Consider the following 12,785-nt stretch of genomic DNA (forward strand, 5'->3'; position numbering starts at 1 on the left):
TTTTTAATCTAAAATTGCACAATGGCACTGCATGAAGGAATGTATTTTTTTAGCTAGACCCATAAAAAATAATAATAATAAGCTATTACAAACTTTTTACTTTGATATGGACCCTGTTAAGCTTTTATTTACATGAGGCTATTTAGTAGGAAAATCTATTATAAACATCCCTGGAAGACAATACCCATAATGACTTCAGTTAAAAAAAAAAAAGAAAACAAAACTTTTCAGTTTATAAGCATAAATTATTCTGCATTGCCTTCTGTAAAAAAAGTGAAATTTTTGCTGCTGAAATGAATTTAGAGTGTCATGAAGAAGAATCTATTTAGAAGAAATACATTGTAATATTTTAAATTCACTAGGGCCGGCCCGTGGCTCACTCGGGAGAGTGCGGTGCTGATGACACCAAGGCCCCGGGTTCGGATCCCATATAGGGATGGCCGGTTCGCTCACTGGCTGAGCGTGGTGCTGACAACACCAAGTCAAGGGTTAAGATCCCCTTACCGGTCATTTTTTAAAAAAAAAAAAAAAAAAAATTTTAAACTCACTATTAGATTTGGAGGAATTTATTGTGCTTATATCATGATCCTTGTAAATTTAAAAATTTGAGTTCATGCAGATACTACCAGATACAGCTTTGGTCTGATGGATATAATAGTTAATGGCATATAATGGACTAATAATAATATGATACGGGCTTAAATTAGATAATAATGGTACAATAATAATTTGGTTGATTTTGGTATTTTATCACTAATTATCTCAGAAAGAATACCTGTGATTTGTTAAGGAAAGAAAACAGGAAGTGACCTCCCAATGTCAACAAAAGATTTGATTTCCTAGTTAACACAACAGCTCATGCCCCCAGAGTGTATTGATAGCTGCGTGATGGGGGTAGATAAGGCAAGCCAGGGTGAGAAAGTCTTTCTGGTCAAGATAACTATTTTACTTTGAAAGAAGGGTGCAGTTTCAGGGGATCTAAAAGCAAATCCAATTTAGGAAATGGGGTAAAATTTAGTGACAATAGAAAGGCTCCTTATTCAGGAAAAAAGTCTGGGAATGGCTGGCAATGGAATCTTAGTACTTATAGTCTGGGATTTAGGCCAGGTCAAGGGCAAGAAATCAGGAGAGGTATGGAGCCTGACTGGAGAGAAGGGGTTACCTTTGGATTTAAATGGCTGGTGTATTAGCATGTTTTCTGTTGCTTATAACAGAATACCTGAAACTCGGTAATTTTTAAAGAAACAGAACTTATTTCTTACAGTTTTGGAGGCCTGGGGAGCAGGTAAGGGCCTTCTCCTTGGTGGAGATGCTGTATGGAGTCCCATGGCTACACAAGATGTCACATGGAGAGAATGGCAAGAGCATGTACACATGTTCACTTGCTCTCCTTGTAAAGCTGCCAGTCCACGCCTTTGAGAACCCATTAAACCATTAACCTATTAGTCCATGAATGGATCAATGCATTCATGACAGAATAGTCCGCACAATTCAATAACCTCTTAAAGGCTCCACCTTTCAATATTGCCACATTGGGAATCCAGTTCCCACGTGAGCTTTAGAGGGGACAAACATTCAGACCACAACAGCAGGCAAGTTCATACAATTGTGAAACGTAGCAGTTAATCCCTAAAGAGGGGATATAGACCAGCACCTATGACTGTCCCAGCAAGAGACAGGATTTTAAAGTTGCTGGTGATTACCTTATGCTCACAGGTATAACACAATAGACCAGATTTAGGGATTTTCACTTCCTAACCAGCTGTTTCACTGATCTCCATGTGATCTGGAACTACAACTTAATATATATGCCTAATTTATGTAACACCACTACTACTGTTCACAAAATATGTACTCTGTGTGTTAGAGATATGAAACCTTACGAAGTTGAAAAACAGAGATGTATGCAATCAATCGCCTGTGAAGATACTCTTCTCTGAGGCTGATTATTTGATACCAATAAAACCAATGAAAAACTTAACCAGACAATTGGATTATTACTTTATAACTTTAGCAACGTACCAGACTTTTTACATTGAGATGTCTGGTTGGTTGACATAGTTTAGATACAGTTCAACAAGTGGAATTTTTCTTGTAAATTATAATAAATCTGAAAGGTTATTTGTCAGTTTCAATACTTATAACAAATTATGTTAAGTAAGTTAGGAAATAACATAAAATATGTGGTTATCAAATTTTATCCCTATAACGGGTTGATTGTTAATATTTGCTGTAGTTTCTAAGTTAAATTCGTCATCTGTAAAGTATTCAATAAAGACATTGAGAAGAGGAAAGAAGTAGATATAAAGAAAAGTGGTATTTAAGGAAATTTTCCATGAGGAATACAATAAAGCTCAAGAAACATGGAAAATAGAGAATGGGGACTGAAAAGCCAAGTATTGGGCAGCTTTTTTCTTCCTTCATCACTTGTGTGTGTTATTCATATGACCCTGTTAAAACTTGCCTGATCTAGCTTGATGATTTAATTCCCTGTTTCATCTGTAATATATGTAAATATGCTTTTCTTACAACTACTTGTTTTAAAACTTTATTGCATATATAATTAATTATTTTTTAGATTTGGGGCTACTTCAATATTAAAAGCATAAAAAAAGAACAGTTAAAATTATAAAGAGGCCAATGTTAATTGAAAGGGAAGTTATCTGAATAGTTATTATAGTTCAGTGCTTCATTTAGCTCTTGAATTTTTCCTAAGTCAAAGCAAATAATAATAATAATAAATAATTAATAATGGTTTAAGTCAAATAACTTCATTTTCAGAGCATGCTGTGTTTTTTTCCCCCACCTAGATCAACAAAGAGCTTTGGTACCACAGTAGACCAGTTTTTAAATATATTTTCAAAATACTTGGAAACATTCCTTAGATGGTTGCTCTTTCTACTGCCCTTCTCTAAAGACATTAAATGATTATTCAGTGAAAGCATTTTTAAGGAATATTAAGGTTCTATATTATAGATGTGTTAGTTACCAAAAAAATCTAAATTAATGACAGTAGAGCTTAGGTAAGTGAGAGAATGGAGAATTAACCTGTCTCATAGGTCATCTTTCTCAAATATTAGGCAAGCTGCATTTTCCTTTGGCAAACACCCAATTTCTCATTCACAGATGGAATCTCTTATGAATCCCTGGGGTCCTATTATTTGGTACCGTTGATTAAAGAGAATTTCTTGTGCCTTCAATACTAAATATGCCCGTGACAGAGTTTACATTCTCTAATAAGTACTTAGGAGACTAGCATATTCTCACCCAGATGGGCCTCAGACATAACTGAAATGACATCGTACCTGCTAACATACTCAGACCAATACCCAGTTCAGACTCCAAAGTATGCACCATTAAGTATGGAAAAATCAATTTAGATCCAAAATGTCTAAAGGACTGATATTACATTGCTCTACCCCAATGACAAAAGATATTTTGTCTAGCCGCTCCATTTGTCTAATTTTGGATGGAATTCCATTTTGGGGTAATTCTGCAAGATTGGCTATAAGATCTGCTGCCCCCCAAGACCTACATAATTCGAATTTGAGTGGGTTTAGTTAATGCTTGTTCATAGTAATACAGCAATTTAAATTAAAAGGTCTTCCTGAATCTTAGCAAAGAGAACCCTTAAGTGCATAAAAATTAAAGACATAGATATGGATATAAAATACTTAAACAATTATTCCTTTTGTCAAGAAAATGTACAATTGCTCAGTTCCCATTGCAGAAGCTATATGGTATCCAAAATATGGGCTAAAGCGTTGAGTTGCTTGGGGTACTGTGGAATCATAGAGGGTGAAGCGGGGAGGAGTTTTGATGGCCAGTGCTCTCCAGCACTCATGGCTGTTGTGCCATCTGCCAACTGCACTTTTATGCATGAGACTGTCCATCTCAAGTAATGATCTCATGTCTTAGCCCAGGTTTCCTAGAAAACAGAGGCAAAAAGCTTATGTACTAACACTTTTTTGGGGTAGGTGTCGGTACAATCCCAGGGAAGTAAGAGTGAGGGAAAAGAGGAATGATATGGGGAAGGAGGAGGGAAAATACAAAGTAGAGCATTCTGGAGCTGACCATGGCTGTCCAACAATACAGCTGTTCTCAGTTGTGTGGGATGCTATGGAGAAAACGTATTCATCATGCAGAACGCCACCTGGGGAAGAACGGTGAGCACTTTATCTGCAGCTTCCTTCCCATTTCTTTATGCCTCCTGCTGGTAGTAACTGGCTCTGCCATGCAACCCATGGGAAGGCCAGAGCTGCTTTGGGTCCAGCCTGTTGAGTGTCCAGGGACTGTAGTCTGTCCTTATTTGTCAAGTTGGGGTCTCCTTACTGAGTGGTAGCAGCAGTAGCAGCCAGCTTTCATAACCATGCTATGGTGTCAGCTATTTCTATATTTATTGTGCATTTTCCATATGCATAATAATTTGACTTCATATGCTATCATTTTTTAAATAATCCTAGTTGAAGTTTACATTTGATCAAATTATGTACAGTAACTGGGAGGCAGCAGGGTCATTAAGAGCACAGGCACTCGGATGGATTGCCTTTGTTTGAATCCCAGCTATGTGAGCTCAAGCCTCAGTTTTCCAGTCTATAAAAGGGGGATAATTGTAATGTCTACTTCATAGGGTTGTTATGAGAATTACGTTAGTTAATACATATAAGGCACCCAGAACACTACCTATCACATAACAAGCTCTAGGTAAGTATTTGCTGTTATTGTTACATTTAATCAGTTACGCTTTCTCCAGTAAAAACAAGTCGGGGAAGCCCATAGAGAAACTTTTACAGTATGTGAGCACAGAACTACACACAAAACACAAGAGACGTGGATTCTTGCCTGGTACTGTGTGACCTTCAGCAAGTCAGACTTAACTACTCTGTTCAGCTTTTTTTTCTTAGAACAAAGTATTTTGAACTAGACACTTTCAGGGGTCGTATCCACCTTTAAATATTGTCTGGTCGCTGCTTGTGCATAAGTTTTTTTCATTTTTTAGGGAAATTTCACAATTCTTCTAAATGCATAAATATTGATAAAAGTATGCAAATTTTCATTACTTTTCTGATCTTTTGTGGAGGATTGAAAAGAAAATGAACTCCATGTTTTTTAGAATAAGAATGTCACGATGAAAATGTTTTATAGAAAATAACATCTAGCTTTATACACACATATGTGTCTCTACCTTTTCTTACTTTGGTATTTATCCCATAATTATACATAATACGGTCAGGTAAAGACAAAAAAAGAGGATTGAGGGATACAAAGTAGAACCGTCCAAGAATAAGCTCAGTCCAGAAACTGTGCCATGGAGTCTTATCAGTTTGTTGCCAGTTGTCAGCACAGTTGATTCCAAGTTTTCTAGAAGTCAACTTGAAATTACATAAATTTAACAGTTCATTATATCAATAAGATAAAAACAGTCTTCTTTGGGAGAAACAAAAATTCCCGAAGTTAAAATCCAACATCATTTTTTTTTCCTGAGGACAGCGTGTGGTATAATGAAAAATGTCCTCAACAATTCAATAAAAATAATTATTTGAGAATTTATATAATAAAGTCCAGGTGCTGTGTGAGGGTCAATTAGCATAGGATGGATAGCAAGTATCTGGAAGAACAGAAGGAGTATGTATCCTTTAGACAATCTCCAGGAAAATCCTCCTCCCAGCTGAACAGGAAACCGAGACTGTATCAAGTACTTAAGAGTGCAGCTGTTTATCGATCTGGGGTAGAATTAATCATTTATGGGAACTGAGGATTATGGACACTAGAGCTTCTAGAGCTGTAAGTTTTTAAAATCTGAATAATGAGCTGCTGTGATGAAAATTTTTCCAACTTCTCATTTCCCACTAATTAATATAACACTCTGGCACCTTCATAGTCTAACCACAGCTTTGTGTTCTTAGTGGTCATCAGTTACCTTAGTGTCCTGATTCTTTTTGTCAGTATGTGCCCGTAGAGAAAGGACCACGTAGCATTGGCTTTCTATATTCAGAGCACTATGCGATGCTTTTCAGGCTTAAAGAAACAAATAAGTAGGTGGATGAAGCCTGTTTTAAATCAGTAGTGTGCTCAGGGTAAACCACATTTCCTCTAATGATGAGACAACCTAATTTTGCTAATTTGATAACTTCTGGTTTTAGAGTTACTCGTTATTTTCTCACATTTTAATGCGTTGTTAATGGAGCTTTTCGTGGAGTAGTATAAATGTCCACTGGACCCTGATAGAAAACTGTTTCAACTCAGTTGAGCTTCATTGCTTTAGCATAGTTCTAAATTAGTTCTAAACATGCTGAATCCAGGGGAAGCAATATTCCACCTGAAATGCATTAAATGTAGTAGAATGTATTAGAATGTATTAGAAGAATTAAGCCGTAAAGTCACATTACACAGTACGTCTAAACTTCAGAGCTTCCAGCACATTAACTGAACTACATGTCTCTGGTTTAGTGTTTCTGTTGTCTCTGTATATTAGTAAAACTTTGATACCATTTCAATAAAATTTGCTTTGGATGGAGAAAAATTTTTTCTTTTTTTCTTTTTCTTTTCCTTTTTTTTTTTTTTTTTTTTAAAGAGAGAATACTAGAAACTGTGTTCACCCTATTGAGAACTAGAACTCTGGAAGATTATCATACTATTTGAAAGTCCAGTAACAAAGACCATAGATAATAACGAAAGGTACATACAAATATTAAATGAGTGAAAGCCCACAATATGATAATTATTGTTTATATGTGTATAATTCTAAAGACCTCTTTGACCATATACTAAAAGAACACCAAATAAACTTTTCATGTAGTACTAGTTTTGTAGCTCTTCAAATGAAAAGATAACATTTGTAAAATATTACAGATTAATTGTGGTCACAAACTATGTGATATTACATTATTTAGTTCTGTCATTCATTCATTCAAATTTTCTTGAACACCTATTATGTGCAAGGAACTGTACTGGGTGTATATTATGTGTGAACTTGTGTTTAAACCAGATGAACAAAGTAGCTGTGGCCCCTGTCCTTATGGATATTTACTTCTAGAAAACTCCATATATATTTTTTAATTTTTTAAAAATTGGGGGAATTATTCACTATTATATAAAGTTATATATATATTCAACTCTATAGACATGTAGCTGATCTACACTTTCAGGAGCTGGAATACAACAGAACAAAATTAAAGTGGAGAATGTGACTCTTGTCCATGCTTTTGTTTTTCCTGAGCCTGAGTTGGCCCGTTTGTGTTATAAACCACATTATTAGTACCGTTTCCCTCCTTTCATTGTTGTACCCATTGTTATCCAGTTGAATCTTCAGTTTTTCCTTTTTTCTTGTAATATTGATATTCAACATCACCTTGTAGTTTATAACTACTTTTAAGATGCCAACTAACAGCATTTCATGTTGACTTATAACATTACTTGATTATAGAAAACATTTTTAAAATTAAGAGGTCAATTCATGGAAATTTCTGTTCTCTTACATTATACCTTGTTTCCACATGTAGTTTAAGAGGAAAACATGAAAACCTTTTCAGCAGTTGTTGAAGTCTTCCAAATACAAAGACAAAAAGCAAAGCAACTGGCCTCATTTGGCGTGGAGCACAGGCCCTAGACTTGGTAGCCTCAGCATGTGACGTGCAAGCAGGCTGCCCAGGTGTCCACATACCTGAGGAAGGTCATTCAGGAACAATGTGAATCACTTTGCTGTCCTCAGGGAGCCTCGTTTAAACTATCTTTTCATCTCCATTGCAGAGATAAACTATTTTCTCCATCAAGGAATAAGGGACAATTGTAATTTCTTCTTCAATATTTTTTTCTCATATAAGGCAAGTTGTTGAAGAACCGACTATATTTTTTTCTTCAGGCCTTTCTACTTTTCCCCCACCAAGTGTTGAAAGCTTGAGGCACTCTTAGATAAAATGAAAGAATATTAGCAATTTTATTACAAATGTAAAAGCAAATCATGGTAATGAATACTTCAAAGCAGGTGGGTCTGATTTACGACCACACTTGACCTTGAAAAGAGTCATACCGAACTTATTAGGATAAGAGCTGATAATTCTTGGTTGCTCTTGGCAATCAAAACTTTTTGCTGAAGGGAAAATTCAAATTATTCAAATTGTGGAGCTACTCTTTTTTTCCTTAACCTTCCTCTGTAACCTTGGAATAATTTAAAGACTAAACTGCAGGTTGAAGGTATAATGTTCTTTATTTAAGACCCTTAGGCAGTTTAAGTAGAATCTGGTAGCGGGGGAAGGGACCCTTATTTTAATAAGTACTTTCAAGATGTTATTTCCCTCAGCAAGGTACTTTTAGAAGATCTATCTTCAATTTAGCTTATAAACACTAATCTGCAATAAGTTTGAAGTGAAACAATTTTTTTTTCCATTTCACATAATTTATCATTTCATTGTCTGAAAACTTTATGGTTTAGCTTTCAAGTTTTTTTATGTTGCAGTAAGATTTCCAAACGACAAAATTAAATTACACGCCCAGACACAGTTCTCAAAGGACAAAGCACCAGAAAGAAATAATATTATAGAGTTCTGAAGAGGAAACTTCCAACTCAACGGCCAGGAAATTCAAGAAAGAGGTTGACCTGATCCCTTTTTATGGAGTTCAGTTTTTTTGTGCTTCTAGATCAGTATATCTTTTTGGCTCAGTGTTTCAAATGAGTGTCATCATCTGCCTTGAAATATTTACTATTATTGAAACTTAGATGCTGTATTGAAGTAATGAGAGCCACCTTTGTCCAGGGAGTTTGTTTCTAACAAGGTAGTTTGATATCCTGTCTATTTCTTGATCCTCCTGAGGTGCATGCATCATGCATGATTTCAGTTATCGAAGAGGATACTGGGACCTTAGAATCTGTTGTGCAAGTTGTTCTGGCAGGTCTTTGAACCAATCTACCCAATTTTGGAGCACAAATGGCAAATGGTTTGTTTTCCTTAAGAGTGTATGGCCATTGTTTGTCTTCTGTGAGTTTTCTGATCTCTGTCTTTATATGTTCTATTGGGTCAGTAGAAAAATTGTTCTTTCTGATTCCTTTGCCTCTTGAGTCAATGGAAAGCGATAGGGCAGTTCCATAAGCCAGTGATTTCTTATCACTATCTTACTGAAAAACTCTTTCACAGAAGGAGTTGGTTAAGCTGTAAGCGAAAGTTCCATCTGTAGCTCTGGCAATGAGAGGAAAATAAAAGATTGTTGGGTCTAAAAGGAAGAATCAAATGTTGCTTATCAATTTTAAACACCTGAAGAGCAGGCGAAAGGGTCTTCTTTCAGTTTTTCTGAAATTGTGTTGTAATGACAATATGGTTTTGTGTGTCTGTGTGGTTTTGTTTTCGTTTTGTTTTTGACTTCACAGGAAGAGGTTTAAACATGAAGGCAAACCTTTTAGATGTTAGCATGGCTATATACAAAGCAAAGCTGCCTTTTTTTTCTTTTCTCTGCTTCCATTTAGGCCTATCACATAATTTAAGAAAAAATAAAATTTAACCACAGGAGCTCTAACTATAGTGTGAAAAAAAACCTGATCAATTTTGTTTTTGCAGCACGATATTATCAAAGATTTAAGAAACAAATTTGCCAGCCTCGGCGAGAACTCTCTGGTAACAGCATAAATGTCTGTGTTGGTTGCTTTTGATTTAAAGGTTTTCTTTTTTCATTTGTTTGAGCCCATTTCTTTTCCCCCTCCTTTTAGTTCACTTTATTTTTCATATTCCGTAAATAGCAAGCCTTCATTTTTTAAACCTCTTCCATCTTCCAGTGTCTATTTTTCGTACTTTGGATGGAAAGTTTATGGCAGCAAAGCTGTCACCCTGGCTACCTCTGCTGCAGCTCTTCCTGCTCTTAGGTCATATATGTTTTGGCCGTTGTGTTTATGGACATGATACTAATTGACCGTTTCATGTCCCATTGACTAAGCTTCTCTACCACGCCATTTGATGGACTCGCTGTCATAGGGCTCTATGCAACTTTCATTCTGCAACTTATACTGCTTAGTTCCGTCTCAGTTCTCCAGTGAACTGGATTGCTCAAGTGAATGATCATACCAGTCTTGAACTTGCTGTGCCTTTATATTTTATTTTTATTTTCTTCTTTATGTTTTCAGTGGTAGCTTAAGTGGAAAAGAACAAACTCCAGTCATTGCTCTAGCAGCTCCATTCAGTATCGTTTGTTACCACCAGAGAATACAAAATATAAAGGCACACTGCATCTCTTATTCTTTGGGGGTGGTTGGGGAGATCCCTATCATAAGTCTGCCACTTAGTTGAAGCCTACCTCTTTATCCATATCAGCTTTCAATTTTGCTTAAACTCCAAGATGTCTCAGCCAATGTTTTTCTGTGATTCAGTGATAACTCGCAACATGAGCCATTTGCTGAGCAGTATCAAGTTATGGCCATGACATGGGAGATTATTAAAAACATGACAAACTTATGCACATATGTATCAATCAGAAAGTGCAAGTTTCAATGAATGAAGTACACTACTTCAAAACTGTGATACAGGCTTTGGACTAATCAAATCATTGAAACTGTGAAAAATCCATCCTGGTAAACCAGTACCAAAAGTCTATCAAGAAAAATATGAAGGGAAAAACCAAGAGTTGAATATGTTAATATCTGTTTAATAACATCGTTGGTGTTGAAATGGTCCATAATGTTGTCATAGAGCCCATATATGAAGAGATGATTAAAAATATGGTCTGTAGAAAGCTGCTATGCTTACTGAGAGCCACAACATAAATGGTTGGGATTTGTGTTCAGGAAAAAGAAATGGAAAAGCAAAAGCTTCTGTACCAGCAAGCCAGACTGCATGACCGAGGTGCTGCCGAAATGGTGCTACAGACTATCAGTGCCAGCAAAGGTGAGGCTTCAGATTTCCTCTTTATTTTCTAGTATTCCCTCATGTCCGTCCCACTGACTCATTTAGTCCCTGAATTTCTGGTTCATGGCTATGTCACATGCCTATTCACATGAAAGCAGCCAGAGACAATAAGTAAGCAACTGCATGGCTGTGTTCCAATAAAACTTTATTCACACAAACAGGTGGCAAGCTGTGTTTGGCCCTCAGGTCACGATTTGCTGACCCGTGATATAAATGTTTAGATTTTTAAAGTAAGTCGATTTTTAACAATTAAAATGCTGTTGTACTTGTATATCTCAGTAGCCAGCTATTTCAAGACAATTTCTTATATTAGTAATATCTTCTTTGTGAAAACATTTTTAATGTAATTTGCAATGGAATGGGAAAGTAGTGGTGGTATGTTTTGTTATTAAGCACCCTTCCCCCAAATTTATGAGGCCTGTTTTGATTTCTAAGATAAGTAGAGGTGAATAATGAAAAATAAAATATAATATACTAAATGATAGATGAGTTGGATTTTTTTTTTTTTTTTGGCAGCTGGCCAGTACAGGGAACTGTACCCTTGACCTTGGTGTTACAAGGCTGTGCTTTAACCAACTAAGCTAACTGGCCAGCCTGGATTTAAAATTTTGTTATTATTAGCTGAATAAGTTAAAATTGAGAACAGTCATCTTAATAAAGCCAGACTTTATACTTATTAAGATAAAAGTGATGAAATGAAAATGATAAAAGTTGTTCAAATATAATATTGTTGAGGAAGGAGGGAGAGGAATTTTTCTTAAAGAAAATTAAGTAGCACATATTCATTTTAATATTATTTTAATACCCATGATTAGTTTTGAATCTTAAGAATTTTAGGTCTTAGTATTTCAAAATCAAGTTTTTCACTATGTCTTCATATGTTCACCTATTTCTTCATGTGTCTTTGTATAGTTTCAATTTATGTATATATTGCATGGAATTTAGTAAATATTGATGGTAAAATATGCATTATCATTGTTTTAATATTTTTTGGTATATAAGTCAGTCTGTCTCCCTCAACCATTATACAGATTTATAGGAGGTAGAAATAATTTTAAAAGTACATTTGAGGGCCGGCCCGTGGCTCACTCGGTAGAGTGCAGTGCTGATAACACCAAGCCAAGGGTTGAGATCCCCTTACCGTTCATCCTTTTTTAAAAAAAAAAAGTACATTTGAGGTAAAATGGGTTAAATAGAAGGTGAAATTATTTAAGGAACAGTATTTTTTTATATTTTTAAGGTGAAACTGGACCAATGGTAGCTGCTACTTTGAAACTTGGAATTGCCATTTTAAATGGTGGGAATTCTACAGTACAGCAGGTAACATTTTTAATCCACTCACATAATGTGCTTTTCAAATAAATGGACTGCATCAGTGTAGTAAAACAAACAAACAAAAAAACCCCACTATTTGTTGTAAATTTTTAAATTTTCTATGTAAAATGTGTCTCTATTATTTTAATTTACAACAATACCCAAGAGCAAGCATAGGAGGGAAAAAGTAATTTTGGGATAGTCTTACAAACCAGAGCATAAAATGGTATCAGAATATCTGAAAACATTAGTCTACATGTGGCCTCTTATCATGACCAATGAATACTGAGGCATGAACCATCCTTGTATCAAAAGCTATGGATATGTGCTTATGGAACCTGGCAGAGGTAACCAACTGATTCTCTTCTCATAGTAAATGACTACATCACGTACAAAAATAAAAAGAAAGAAAATGTACCTAATCTCTTCAAAATATTTATCAGAAAATAATTTCTCTTGCCTTATGTTTTCCTTCAAAAGACCTTCATTGTATAGTACATATATTCAGGAATTCTTGGATCTGGGGAAGTCTTTAAAGATCATGTAATATATGTACTTGTTTTCTTTATAGACATCTTTTTTCTC

The 12,785-nt window shown here is 35.4% G+C and overlaps 1 protein-coding gene across 3 annotated transcripts in view; it reads left to right on the plus strand.

Moving 5' to 3' along the window:
• RYR2 (ryanodine receptor 2 (cardiac)) overlaps window positions 1–12,785 on the plus strand; it is a 204,261-nt gene that overhangs the window by 129,473 nt on the left and 62,003 nt on the right. For all 3 annotated transcript variants that reach the window (XM_008569233.1, XM_008569234.1, XM_008569235.1), the window contains 2 exons: window positions 10,766–10,865; window positions 12,127–12,206. In XM_008569233.1, coding sequence (XP_008567455.1) covers window positions 10,766–10,865; window positions 12,127–12,206 — 180 coding nt within the window. The remainder of the gene's footprint in view (window positions 1–10,765; window positions 10,866–12,126; window positions 12,207–12,785) is intronic.

Source organism: Galeopterus variegatus, unplaced genomic scaffold, assembly GCF_000696425.1.
Source record: "Galeopterus variegatus unplaced genomic scaffold, G_variegatus-3.0.2 Scaffold482, whole genome shotgun sequence".
Classification (NCBI taxonomy): Eukaryota; Metazoa; Chordata; class Mammalia; order Dermoptera; family Cynocephalidae; genus Galeopterus; species Galeopterus variegatus.